Below are 14,441 nucleotides of genomic sequence, written 5' to 3'. Positions count from 1 at the left end.
TAGACTGCAGCGAGAAGTACACTGGGTGTGGTGTGTCCCACGTGCGGCAATGCGACCAATACAGACCCTGGCTTTAGCCTTGATGGGTTGACAAACCCTGCTTTGCGAGTTGTGACCAGGCGCGGTTCGTCCACAGGGGCGTTGGGACACCCCCCAACCAAGCAGCTGGAGATGAGAAATAATTTTTGTAATAAAAAATACTTTTCTATTTTTTTTTTGTGTTAAAAAATGTTAAATATCATGATTCTTTCAGCGTAATGAAGATAACATTTTAAGTTGTTCGTATTAGAAACCGCTGCCACACCGCAGTCTGACTTGTGCCTCGGGGAGGTCTCGGGGCGGCTGTGAAGGAGTCCGAGTGAGAGATTTTCCTTCATTCATTGCGATTCGCTTCGCATTGTTAGCCACGCCGTTTGAGATCCATTCAGGGCGGTGAAAAAGGCGCCCATGGCTGTAATGAGACGACGTCACAACGCGAGGTTGCACCGTGCAAATAGAGCAGCTCACGGCCTACACGCTCTAGGCCTTGGGCAGTGTCAAAGGGGTGGTGTAGTGTGGACTTGGCGATCGTGGTGACAGCATTTGAGCGCTTTGTTGTTTTGTTTCGTATTGTTTATAAATGCCTACCGTTGGCAGATAAGACGAAAAAACATGATGAAGTTTTTTTTCATTAGAACGCCACATTTTCAGAGGTCACTCACAACAGCCCCACTTCGTGGAAATGTCACGAGCCGCCACTGGACTAGTAACGTAAAGCACAATGCGCCCCCCCCCACCACCATATCGCCCTGAGCAGCCGTGCGGTACGGCCGCACGCCCAAGCGGGAGAAGGAGCGGCTTCTCGCCGAGATGCGCAGCCTGGGCCTCGTCTCCGAGGTGCCGCCGGCCGAGCCCGATCTCCCCCCGGGTGGCGCCAGCCGCCCCGCGCCATCGTCGCCGCTCGCCACCGCCGGCCACCCGTTGGCCTCCCGTGGCCCCCCCGGGGGCCCCGCCAGCCCTGAGCTGGGACGGCCGCCCGAGGACCTGCGACCGTTCGCGAGCTTCTGCGAGATGAGCACGGACTGCGAGAGCGACGGCCGTGCCAGCTGCCGCAGCTACGGGGAGTGGTCGGACCCGGGCTCGGGCGACGGTGCCTACGATTCGCCGAGGGGCTGTGGCGGCGGCGGCAGCGGTGGAGCGGCGTCCGCGGGGGACGATGTCGGCGCGCTCTCCGGATTCTGTCCGGTTCCGCACCTTCGGCCAAACGTCCTGGTAAGGCTCGCTGCGGGAACCTCCAGGTTCGCATGAGCACAATCGCACACGCTACGCGCGCTTCTGCAGCCGGTCGTCGGGGTGAGACTGCGCGCCGAGCGTTCGTTCTCGAGCGTGGGTGAGCACGGCGTGATCGTGGGCAGGTGAGCGATGGAACTAATAACTCTAATCCTTTTTTTATTATACCAGGTAAGGCCCACTTGAGCTATATAGCTTTCTTTTTCAGAAGCGACCTGGCCATAAATTATATCTCAACGAAGTGGTTTATCACGCGGAAATGTGTATAGCAGCCAAAGACTCTGAACGCGGGTTTCTAATTGTGGAGGCAAAAACCGGAGGACTCGGAGAAAAATCCACGCGACCACGGGGAGAACGTGCAAACTCCAACCCACCCACCACCTGCTGTGTGCCAGGCGAGGTCGTTAATATCTCGCCGCCGTGGGCTCGGCCGTGTCTCTCCAGGCGTGCCCCCTCAACTCGAACCCGCTGGGGCTGCACGAGGGGGGCCCCCATGCGGCGTGGGAGGCTTTCTCCCACTGCTTCACGCCGGCCGTTCGTGAGGTCATCGAGTTCGCGCGCGGGGTCCCCGGCTTCCAGAGCCTCTCGCGCCACGACCAGGTCGCCCTGCTCAAGTCCGGCACGTTCGAGGTGAGGGAGGGGTGGAGGCGGGTGACTAGGGGTGGAGGCGGGTGACTACTGGTGGGGGCGGGTGACTAGCGGTGGGGGCGGATGACTAGCGGTGGGGGCGGATGACTAGCGGTGGGGGCGGATGACTAGCGGTGGGGGCGGGTGACTAGCGGTGGGGGCGGATGACTAGCGGTGGGGGCGGGTGACTAGCGGTGGGGGCGGATGACTAGCGGTGGGGGCGGGTGACTAATGGTGGGGGCGGGTGACTAGCGGTGGGGGCGGATGACTAGCGGTGGGGGCGGGTGACTAGCGGTGGGGGCGGGTGACTAGCGGTGGGGGCGGATGACTAGCGGTGGGGGCGGGTGACTAGCGGTGGGGGCGGATGACTAGCGGTGGGGGCGGGTGACTAATGGTGGGGGCGGGTGACTAGCGGTGGGGGCGGATGACTAGCGGTGGGGGCGGGTGACTAGCGGTGGGGGTGGGTGACTAGTGGTGGGGGCGGATGACTAGCGGTGGGGGCGGATGACTAGCGGTGGGGGTGGATGACTAGCGGTGGGGGCGGGTGACTAGCGGTGGGGGTGGGTGACTAGCGGTGGGGGCGGGTGACTAGTGGTGGGGGCGGGTGACTAGCGGTGGGGGTGGGTGACTAGCGGTGGGGGTGGGTGACTAATGGTGGGGGCGGGTGACTAGCGGTGGGGGTGGGTGACTAGTGGTGGGGGCGGGTGACTAGCGGTGGGGGCGGGTGACTAGCGGTGGGTGACTAGCGGTGGGGGCGGGTGACTAGCGGTGGGAGAGGGTGACTAGCGGTGGGGGTGGGTGACTAGTGGTGGGGGTGGGTGACTAGCAGTGGGGGTGGGTGACTGGCGGTGGGGGCGGATGACTATGAGTGGTCAGGTGTGAAGTCCCTCATTTTTACCGCCCTCTTTTCGTGATCAATTGCATCGCTCACTGCAGTTCTTAGCACTCACCCAGCCACTGGCACAGGGCTGTAGCTAAGAGTGAGACACTTGTGAGACTCGCCTTGAACACGGCCACTCGTGGATAACGTACATTGCTTCGGATAAACGATTTACCGCGAGAACTTGTGATCGGCACAATAGATCTAGTACTGCAGGGCATGCTCGAAGTGTTGAGAGTTCGGCGGAGGCTTAAAATGTGTGTCGCGACAAGTACAGATCACTTCAGGCGTGTTTCGCCATGCAGTATTGCAATCGCATCTTCCTCTAATGCTCTCACAATATAACAAAGGTCCGGACCATTACACACAATAGAGGCTACCGATTTCAAAAAATACCAACGGGAACCAATTCATTTTGCCGCATACGTCCAAAATAATTCGTCGAATGCAAATAAGCCAATTTGGTTTTTTTTACCCCTCGGTCATTGAGGCGCCGTGTATTTAACGCAGACCGCCCAGGAACCCGAGCCAATTCGTTCCGAGCATAGCCGCTCCAGTTGTCGCTCGGTCGTTGTTGCGCGTTGTCGCTCGTTGTCGATCGACAATGATGGACAACGACAAGGATTCATCTTCTTGGTTTTTTCAGTAAAGTCACGTAGAAGGGAAATAATAAAATAATAAAAATTATTCTTATTATGTTTTATTTTTATAATTTTATTATTTCCCTTCTACGTGACTTTACCGAAAGAACCAAGAAGATGAATCCCTGCAGTCACGAAAGCTTTAAATCGAAACGACAAGGATGGACAATGACAACGATCGATGACCGTTGTCGATTGACGATCGCGCCACGAGATCCGTCGCCATCCGTTTCCCCCGCGGAGGATCCTCCTCCGGCTGCATGCGCGTGTCGTGCGTGCGCGGGCGTGGCGGGTGGCAGGTGCTGATGGTGCGCTTCGCTTGGCTGTTCGACTCCCGCGAGCGCTGCCTCACCTTCCTGGGGGGCCGGCGGTTCAGCGAGGACGAGCTGAGCGCCATGGGCATGGGCGAGCTGCTGGTGGCGATGTTCGACTTCAGCGAGAAGCTCGAGTCGCTGCGCCTCTCCCCCGAGGAGCTGGGCTTCCTCATGGCCGTCACGCTCGTCTCCGCAGGTGCCGCTCCCGCGCCACGATCGAGAGCGTGGCGCGGGAGCCACGCTCTCGATACGGCGATGCGACAGCACAAAAAATCACAACCATGCACTGCATATGCATGTTGAACTTCTTTCGCGAACTACGTAGCCAGCCGTGCTAATCGGAGGTGCTAGGGAAGGGCAACAGACTGAACACAAACAGAAGTTCTAAACGAATTCGTTCTCAATCTAGATGTAAAAGCTCATAGCTCCACCGGCTACCTAATATTGGAAGGAAGAGCATTCCAGATGGCCGCGGAAGCCCATCTGAAAGTGCGCGATGTGGTGACCATCTTTGTTCGATGGTTAGCCAAAAGCCACTGCGAGGATGACCGGAGTTTATGTGATGATTGATGCTCCTTGACGAGATCAGAAAGGCATTGTGGTACATTTGTGGCAAGCACTTTGTGTGTATTGAGTGTGAAGTTATAATGTATTCGTTCAGCAACTGGAACCCGCGAGCCACTCACCACTACAGCCCCAAATTACACTCCAAGCACAACCGACCACAACTCGAGGAATCGGTTTGTTGACCCGTACGCGAAGCAGCCGAGTTCACAAATCACTGCATCATTTGGGCCCGTGGTCAGTCAAGCAGAGCTCAGCATTCAGAGCTGCAGCTAAGAGTGGGACATGACAGCGCCATGCTTCGTCCCACACAAAGCCAAACACCCTTTAATGGCATTAGCCAACATCCAACTTCAGGACAGCACTCCAAAAGTCCGGAGACTCCCAGTGAGGCTTTCCTCTGTAACAAAATAAATGCTGTTTTAATAGATTATGACCTCGCATTCCATATCCCGCATCGCCGGTGGGTACGCCCACACGAGTGCGCGTCGCGGCGCTGCGTCACGGTTGATTCGCACGGCGCCAAACTCGTCTGTGACGCCCACCGCCTCACGGTGCGCTAACGGGGGGTGGCCTCGCCGTGCCTCCTTCCTCTCTCCGCGCGATCAGATCGGGCGGGCGTGGAGGACGCCCGTGCCGTGAGGCGGCTCCACGAGGCGCTGACGCGGGGACTGGGCGCCCTGCTGGCGCGCAACCATGGCAACGACCCCACGCTGCTGTCCCGCACGCTGCTTCGCCTGTCGGACCTGCGCGCCCTCAACGGCATGCACTCGCGCAAGCTGCTCAGCTTTCGCGTCGACCTGTAGGCGCGCTCGGCCCCCGCCACCACCACCGCCGCCGCGCACCAGCCGTGCCGTCGCCGTGGCGCCGACGGCCACTGGCGCCGCGTCCGGTGGGGACGGCACCCGCACGCTCCGAGAGGGCCGCCATGTTGGTTCTGGGTCCCGACCGCACAGCTGCCCGGGTGCTCTCCCGCGGGGCCTGTGAACCGGAGCTTTCAATGGAAGGGCACGCGACTCCGATGGCCATCCCTTGCGCATCGCGAGGCGGTCCCAACGCAAGGAAATGCGAACAGTCTGCGTTGGGTCGAGGCCCTCGGTGAAGGCCACGGGCTCGGTGGCGCGTGTGCGGTGCGCGCGCGCGAGCCACTAGGCCGAGAGGATGCCACCAGAGAGGCCGCTCTCCATTCAGCACCCGCCTCGGAGACGCTTGGGGAGGACGTCATCGCTACAAGGGCCATTTCCAGGATGCTTTTCTTCACATAGTTGTTCATCTGTGGCGCTCGGGTGGCAGTGGGGGGGTCGGGTTTATGCAACCGACTCGCCACTCGCAGGCTCTGGGGTCGCAGCCGAGCCGGGTGGCGCAGTGTCTGGTTCCACCGCTGTGCGCGCACAAAGCCACCCCCGTTGAAGATTCACTCAGAATGGCGCAGCGAAGCCTCAGAATCATCGCTGCCGGGCTTGCCGAGTGGCCCTGTGGTGTGCGTTTTTTTTACCGAAATAAATACAAATATATATCTACAGGAGCAGCTGCACGCAGGCAAGAACGAGAGCATCGTCTCGTCATGTTTTCCAGTGACCCCCCTGATGCTGCTCGTCGTCGTTATGCTTTGCAGGAGGATATTGTTTTCTCCGCATCATTATGGGACAAGTAGTTTGCCATCACAGGACGCTCGCGGTGAACCGCGCATCGAGGAAAGTGACGCCTCGACAGAGATTTGTACAACAAACAATATTTCTCAGCCTGGCGTTGAGTGGCGAGCAGATGTTGCGAGTGGGATGCCTGTTCCCGACAGGAATAGACGGAGCGCGACACGGTGATGAGGCTCACCGGTGAAAGCATCATCTTTCTGAAAAATGGAAATGGCGCGGCACAGCGGACCGTCAAATTACAACTCGGCACTCGGCTCGTCACTGCGCTCGGCATAACGTTACACTTTTCCCTCTTTGCTTAGATTATTCTTGAAGTGCAACAAAACAGCCTCGGGCGTTGGGGATCAAGAGAGGAGGAATTGATCAGTTAGCCGCTCCTAAAATGATTGGACGAATAAATTCAAAATCGGGCAGCTATTGAGCGTGGACAGCGAAGCACTTTGGAAGTGACCTTGGCTCGCATGCCCTGAGCACTGGGAATCCCTACGATTAACTTGCAGTCAAAGTGGATAAACGTTCATTCGTGGGTTGTGCTCTGTCCTGACGTGTGTAAGCGGCACTCTTGCCGTTTTCAGCATGCACTGGAGTCCCATAATGCACCGGGACTGCATTGTGTTTTGACGTTGCATTTATTTATCATCTCGTGTGCCACCTCTCATAATAAAGCCCAGGCAACGCTTTTTTTTTATCATTCCTGACAGCATATTCTTTCTCAAAAGAGAAGACAGATTCTGTGGAATGCAGAGCTGTTAACATTATGCAGGATCTTGGAGAGAGCGCGGTGTTTTTCGCACATGTTAACCCCATTATGAATAGTAATTAGCACGGTTGGCCATGTACGGTGCAAAATAAGTTCAACGTGGTACATTATTTGACAGCTCATCACTACGCTAGAAAAAGGGGGTTGCAAGCAAGGTTGCTGGTTTACAATTGTATCTCGGCAATGCTGAGTGATCCCGTAGGATTGATATTCAACTGTCGCTCCCCCATGTCCCTTCAGCTTCAATGCCTTCAATGCATTGCGAGGCGGCGGTGGCGCACGCCTGCAATCCAACACCGTCGAGGCGAGGGTCGGTGCACCGCACAAAAAGTTGCGAAGCCTCTTTCTGGTTGGGCATCGAGGAGCCATACTGTGGCTTGCCAGGAGAAGGCAGCGCAGCAAATGTGGACCTCACCTGATGCGTCCATATTGTTGCCCCATAGCACGGGCCGGGGTACTTCGGGTGCCCCCGGTTTCCTCCGACGTACAAACTCTCATTAATTGGCTGATAACACCTTAACCCGTTGCCATTCCGAGACGTCTGCAAGTTGCAGGGTGGGTCCTGTGCACCGCTGATTCTCGGAACGCGCAAGCGGTGCAGCGTAAATTATATTTGGAGAGGCGTAATAGTTCCGTTGTTTTAAAGGTTGTACTCAACGCAGAGAACTGTAGCGACACGACAGCAATCTACGATAGCTGGCGCCAAACTGCCACACGCTCTCCTGCATGGCCTTTTGGATAACGTAGGTGAACAACAAAACAGCCTTTGAGCGTTAGGGATTAAGAGAGGAGTAATTGAACAATATCCGCTGCTACTAAAATGATTGATGAATAAATCCATGTCCTTGTGGGAGAAAGTATGGCACAAAAACTCCTCAACAAATCCAGCCAATTCATCAGTGTTTATATGTGGGAGGAAACCGTGTACGTCATGGGAACGGAACCGGAAGAAAAACTGATTACGTACATGTATGTCATCGGAATGGGAAAGGGTTAATATTTAGAGGACCGCAGAGATTGGGCAATTGGTGGTGCCCACTTGTCTGTAGTTCGGCGCGTCTCTCCGAGAGTGGGTGGATACTGTGGGTGTTAGAAGTCGAAAGCGGGAGTTATATCATCGTCCTTGGTAAGAGGATGTTGTTACAAAGTGAAATGCAGTATCGTACAAAGAATCCTCTCATGTAAAGTAATGTTATATTTATACTCTGTCGACGTTGAACCCTACGTTATTGGCGAGAGGAGCGACTGAAGGAAAGCTTCGTCATGTTCAGCGGCGAAGCTGATTGGTGCTTGTTCCGGGTTGCAAATGTTGGACCAATAGGAGACCTTTGGCCCTTTTCCACGGGCACATCCAAACCACGCCAGCGCAAGCGCCCTTGCGGAATGCGAGCTTTCCCACTGGTTATTTGCGCGAGCGGAGACGGAACCGGCCCGTGTAACTCTTGGTCTCACAAGGCATCTGAATTTAGCCCGGGGGGGGGGGGGGGGGGCAAGCACGGGCCAGGGGCGAGGTTCCGCAGTAGAAACACAACCTGGTGCCTGCCGAACCCGGGCCGGGCCAGCGCGGCTCGCTTGTACAATGGAAAAGAGGTATTTAAGTCCACCACAGAGGTTTGCAGACCTGTGCGTTTTATTACAGTAGTTGAGCGGCGAGTTTGATTTGTTCTATGACCGATTGTGTGCCCCCTCGGCTAAAGCTTTGTGAGTGACAATCTGCCGTTTAAATTAGGGTCCGTGCTGAGGCACAATGAAATATCTTCATTTGCAAGTTGATTTAGGATGTCGGCTTTCTTTAAAAAGGTTTCTACCATCCAACCGCTGCTGTCCACCATTGTGCGGATGGTTTGTAGCAAAGCACAGCTTGAGATTCGACATGCACAAGTTGTTACTTTTCATGAGAGTAAAAACAATAAGTGTTTAGCGGTCATGAAACACAGCCGGGAATGTTTAGTATGGGGTGGCTGGGTGGTAGCATCCACTTAAGGCTCCGCGAGCCCCATTCGGTAGACAGCAGGGTCCCTGTGGTAAATGTGTTTCACAGTAAGCACACGATTACGGTTCTGTGATGTACAAATCAGCTCCGCTGGAGGATTACATAGCCATTTGCCATGCTTTGTACAAAAACGTTGTTTGACATTTCCGGCGACAAAAGCCTCCTTTGTTATGTGCCACAATGGTGTTCGATTTAATGTACACGTGGAAGATGCAATTGCACTCAAAAAGCAGCATTTCAAAGACTCTGTCTCAAATTACACACGTGAAGCCGCAATCCCATTCGCTGGGTCGTCTTAAGGTCACCCGAAATCGGATGATGAGAAAACTGACGGATAAGAGCTTAACATGGTTTTATTTTTGGAATAGAGGTGAAATATTAGAATACAAAGACATGCAATGACTAATCTAAAAGAGCCGTCCATCCTTTGCAAGGATTATTGAGGACACTTGCTGGCTTTTATTAATGTTTGAATACTTGGCCCAATGTTACACACAGTTTTTATGGGGTTTCTTTTTTTCCTGCATCATTATTTATTTGTAACAGTTTATATTCACACAACGTGGTTGACATTCGTAGGCAAGGCCCATTTGGCCTGGTTGGTATGTGTGTGAAAGTACTATTCAGTCGGGAACATGGAAAGTATGCATTTTTTTATGTACGTATAAGCACCGGGTTCTACATCATCGTTAACGATGGCAAGATTTACACGAAATGGCTCACCGTGATAAAGGTGCGTGTGTGGCAGTGCCACGGGTAGAAATGATCTTCACTCGAGTCCACCTTGACCGTTGATGTTTTCAAGCCTGATTCCGTGACATATCAGTAGCGTGTGACGTGTGAGGAGGCGTGTGTGGACCTGCCATCTGGATTCCCGGAGCTTGAGATTCGTGGGATCCTCGTGGTGAGTGCCCTGAAACGTTGTGAACGGGCCTCACTGAGGATATCGGGCATTTGGCTGGTGAGCCGCTCCTGAAGTGGCGCTGCCCCCCACAAATAATTTGCCGGTTGATACAGACTATGAACTATTCTACCAGACAAGGCCCACTAAACTATATTGCTCATTTTCAGAAACGACCTGGCCACAATCAATAGCTCAACGAAGTGGATTATGGCGTGGAAATGGAAACAAGCCAAATACTGTAAACGCGTGATGTTGATTCTAAATGTGGAGGGGGAAAACGGAGGACCCGGAGGAAAATCCACGCGACCTCGGGGAGAGAGAAATGCAAATTCCAAATATACAGCAGGCGTGATGGTTGCCACCTCTGATTTGCGAAGATTTTACAAAAATATAACACGTGTAATGGGAATACAAAATATCTCACGATGCCAGAAAAGATAAACTGTATGCAAATGCATCGTCCTGGGTGGTGTATTATTACACAACTGATGTAAAATGGTGCTTTTAATGTCCAGGAAGGACTTGCAGATTTACTAGGACAGCGGCGACCTCAAAAAGAGACATCCTGGGGAAACCCCAAGACAGGTGGAACCCCCTGAGGCTTGAACGATGTAGACATTAAAGTTGGGGCCATGTGTGAGAAACGCCTGAAATGCAGGACCAGCTTATTGGACAAGTTCCTGTCTTAGCAAGACGGTCGAGGCAAGATCTTACTGTCTGCAGTTGAAGTTAATCGCGTGTGCAATGTTTCTGTGTTTCATAACTTTATTGCAACCTTCTAATGTTGAACTGCATCACATGTCAAACAGAGGGACTTTGCCCCTCCTGTTTTAAAGCACTGTTGCATGTGACTGAGCTGTAAAATTCAGCCTATGTGTGTGTGTTGTGTGCACCTATGAATACTGTCCTCCCCCCGCACCTCCAATTAGCACGGTTGGCTACGTACGGCGCGAAAGAAGTTAAAATACACAAAGTACATCAAATGAATGAGGTTGAGAGGCCCGATCTCAACCCTACCTTCTTGCCTGGGCAGCCTAGCAAGAGACCCCCGAGAGGCGATCTAGGCAAAGGAGAGGCACCTTGCTTGGCCTGTGAGGTAAGGTCAAATAACTCGGCATGCTGGATCAGCAAATTAGGCCCACAATAGGACAATGTGAGACAAGTAACTAAGATGAACTATTACTTTTATAAACGAATGCATTATTCTTGTTAAAAGTCTCCGCGCATTGATGCCCATATACAAAAAAAAGGTCAGCTGTTAAAACGTAAGCATTGCATTGATGACCATGTGATCCCCATCCAGCCAATTAGCGTGCTCGGCGCCCTATGTTGTCACAGTCTTGTGCAAATTGCAGCCCCGTGTTAAACGGGGCAAAGTCAACTATAACGTTGTGCGAAACAACGTCAATGTTTGACAATTGCACCGTTTAACTTCATGTATGTGTGTTGAACTTCTTTCGCGAACCACACTCATCAGAGGTGCGGGGGTAGGGCAACAAATTAAACACATAAGCAGTTCTAAAGAAAGGAGTTGTCAATATAGATGATTTTAAAGTGCATAGCCCCAGTGGCTTCTCAATGTCAGAAGGAAGAGCATTCCAGACGGCTGCAGAAGCGCAACTTTAGCTGAAGAACTTCTGCAGGTTCCATCGAGGGAAGCCAGACTTTGTTATTTCTACAGTTAGTAGTAACCTTTACACAAATTAGCCTAAGTTAGTAATCCTATTAACATGGGATTTATTTTTAAACTTCCTCGGATGGTGAACTTGCATCTCTTTTTCAGCATAAAGGCAGAGTGCTAGAGAGTTAAAGCGCCCAGGGATTGGCGAATCTATGCTGAAAAGGTGGAAATGTGGCTTAGTTGGTGGAATGTACTGTTCATAGAGAGTGCCCTTAAGCTAGCCTACAACAGATGCACCTTACTGTTGGTCGGATGAGCAAAATAATCTGGCACGGTGAGTGGTCGCCGAATGGGTGAAGCCCCCGATGGTTACGTGTGACTTTCTTGAAGTGCTCCGTTTGAATGTGCCTCCCGAGATGACGAATGTAAGCCGAGGAGCGCGTCCCATAAGCTTGAAGGCCATTTGATGCGAGACGCACATCATTTCCCTCGCGTGGACAAAAACCCGGTGTGACGCGTGCATTTCTCAGCTTTGGAACAGCGCGACCGTGTGCGGGTGTGGAATCTGCTGCACCTTGAGGGGTGTCGACTGCTGCCTATCGGCATCTACACAGGGCCGACTTAATTCCCAGCCTGGTGGACGTCTCTCGATTGGGAAGCATCGTGTGTTTACAACGACCGAAATAAGTTGTGCGAGATTCATTTATGCGGGCGTGCGTTTGTCTTTTGACTTTGGTCGGAACTTCGTGCGGGCCCCCGGAAGGGTGATGTCGCATTGGAGACGCGGCCATGGCTGGCGCGAGAGTACGCGCGTGGATGAACCGCACGCGGTGAAGGGCAGCACGACACAGGGCATCGCTCCGAGGCGCCGGACTGGTGACCTATGAGCAGCGCCGAAGTTGGATTCACCCAGGATATTAGAACCGCGCTCAAGTGAACGTCGCTGGCCTTGCGCTACACACGAAAAAAGGTGCTCGCCACCACCGCAAAGCGTCATGACATCGTTGACACGTGGTGTTGCGATCACATTTTGGGCCAAGTTTGTGTGCAAACTACGACCTTTATGCAGGGAGAAAACATTTTAAAAAATCCATTCTGATGAGTTCAAATTATCACTGATGTCATATCAGCAGCTCCGTGGTCGGTGTCTCACTGCGGTCACGCGTGTCATCGTCGCTCGACTAAGCCCCACTTGGGCTACGTCACTTGGTGAGGCTTCGGTGGCCCAATACGTTCCGTTGACGTCGTGCGAAAAGGAATCCTGCGTGAACCCCCGCCTCGGCGTCGATACTTTAATCACTTTACTTTTTAGTGTAAGCAAAATGCGCATCGGAAGCAACGCACTTACTGCTGTACCTATGCAAACGTTTGGTGAAGGAAGCGACCAGGGCAGGGCTGCAACGGCTTTGTGGAAATGCTGTTAAGAGAAAAAGCTGGGGATTTGCTTTGGAAACAAAATAGCACTGTAATGAGTGGAACATTAAAGTAAAAGTGTTGCCATCGTACAAGGCGAATAAGGTGTCTTCGTGAAAGAATGTTACAGCGAATATGAGTTGTTCGAATGAGCAATGCCCATGTTCAAACGTGTTGTTGGCAGATGTTTCTGTGGACTTTTTTTTATAATGAGGAAGTTCTACCAACTTTTTTATGCAGCTATTGCAGTTTTAAAAAAAAGTCGGAAAATGTACAAATTCTCCTGTATTGCAATTATCACCTTTTTGCCAAATATTATTAGTCTTTCTGCACCCATCTTCTGGCTCCGTGTTCAAGCGGGGTCGGCAGTTGATCTTGCCTGTGGCTTGTATGCGTTTGATTTAAATAAAACCACGCGAGATGTTAGCATCTATTTTAAGTGTGGTGAAATGTTCTAAGACGCACACTCAGTCCTCTCGTCTGTCAGAACTATTTAACTGCAAGAACTGTTTGCCTGTAACTACCTTCCCTCTGAGTTTACGTTTTACCGGTGCTGTTGGTGACCGTGACGCAGGTGATGCAGGAACGCCCGAGTCTGGTTTTGCCAAGTTCCTAAATCACGCACCCATTTACTGGATCATAAAATTACCTTATGAGATGCTGCCTCTGCTGTTTCGTTATGCTGGGTACACAATGTAAGAATAATTCTCACTTTGCTGTCATTTAGCCGCATTAACAAAGCAGCATTACTTCGTTTTCAGATTTTAGTTTTGCCAAAAATGTTCGTGTAAACTTCATGAAATGTACATGTTGCCAGTGTGGGTGGGTGAGAGAACCAGGGATGGAATGATTTCTGCGACAAAAAAATATTTAATTGTTGGTTCCTCCTGACGTGGCATGACTTGAGTGGTTTCCAATTTCTTCATGTGGCCAATAACAATGAATTGTGTGATAAACAATTTGAAACAAGTAAGTTAACGTATAATTGACTATCATTCGTCATATAAATACATGGGCACAACTGTCAAGTTTTGCTGCTTTAGGTGATGCCGATTTCTGTTCTGGCCCACGGACTAGTTGTGACATTCACTGCACTGCACCTGCCTGTCCAAAAATCCCAAATAAATACTACAATGGTTCAAACAACATTTGTTTTACCAATTTCTTCGTGTTAACTTTTCCACCTTCTCAAGTATGTGACCATGTGGGTGTGGGGGGGGGCATTTCCTGCTACATTTACTCTCCACGTCATCTCGCACAAAGGCCACCGTTGCCAACTTCCGCCGAGTATACTCGCTGAAGCCATTGCACCGTCAACGAAGCATCGTGGCAGGGCACTCCCGAGTCCCCGGAGTGTGGGCGGGATGGGATAACATCGCGGCCAATGTCTCACTCGTTCAAAACATCCTCAGACATTTCTGCCATAACGGAGTAAAGTAAAAGTCAGCAGAACGGTCAACTTCACCCTGCACTTTCGTCTTCGTGTCAATTGAGGGAAAATAAAATATTTTAAAATGTTTTTTTCTTTATATAAAACTCGCTTTAATGAAATGTACTGTCCGAGCTGCCCCTCCCCCTGCCCCCTTCCCCCATCGCCCCTCCCCTCCTTCCACATCCCCCGCCCCTCGGCGTGGCTCCCCGAGGCTTGCCGTGACGTCAGGGACCACGTAGCGATTTACAGGCAACGTGAGTTGAGCATGGACAATTAGACCCGTAAAAAAGATTGTTTAAAAATATATATTTTTAATTTTTTTATGATAGAATATAGTATTGTCATCAGTGCGACATACCTATACCAAGTTT

General features: G+C 52.0%; 1 protein-coding gene across 3 annotated transcripts in view; it reads left to right on the top strand.

The window, feature by feature from the left end:
* The window catches only part of NR1D2 (nuclear receptor subfamily 1 group D member 2), a 77,472-nt gene extending 63,688 nt beyond the window's left edge, over positions 1–13,784 (top strand). For all 3 annotated transcript variants that reach the window (XM_078871076.1, XM_078871075.1, XM_078871074.1), the window contains exons 5-8: positions 797–1,251; positions 1,714–1,899; positions 3,717–3,927; positions 4,905–13,784. In XM_078871076.1, the coding sequence (XP_078727202.1) occupies positions 797–1,251; positions 1,714–1,899; positions 3,717–3,927; positions 4,905–5,101 (1,049 nt within the window). In that variant the 3' untranslated portion in view covers positions 5,102–13,784. The remainder of the gene's footprint in view (positions 1–796; positions 1,252–1,713; positions 1,900–3,716; positions 3,928–4,904) is intronic.
* Positions 13,785–14,441: the final 657 nt, after the last annotated feature.

This window comes from Lampetra fluviatilis, chromosome 31 (assembly GCF_964198595.1).
Source record: "Lampetra fluviatilis chromosome 31, kcLamFluv1.1, whole genome shotgun sequence".
NCBI lineage: Eukaryota > Metazoa > Chordata > Hyperoartia > Petromyzontiformes > Petromyzontidae > Lampetra > Lampetra fluviatilis.
The sequence above is the reverse complement of the archived record's forward strand: the minus strand, read 5'-3'. Positions and strand labels throughout refer to the sequence as shown.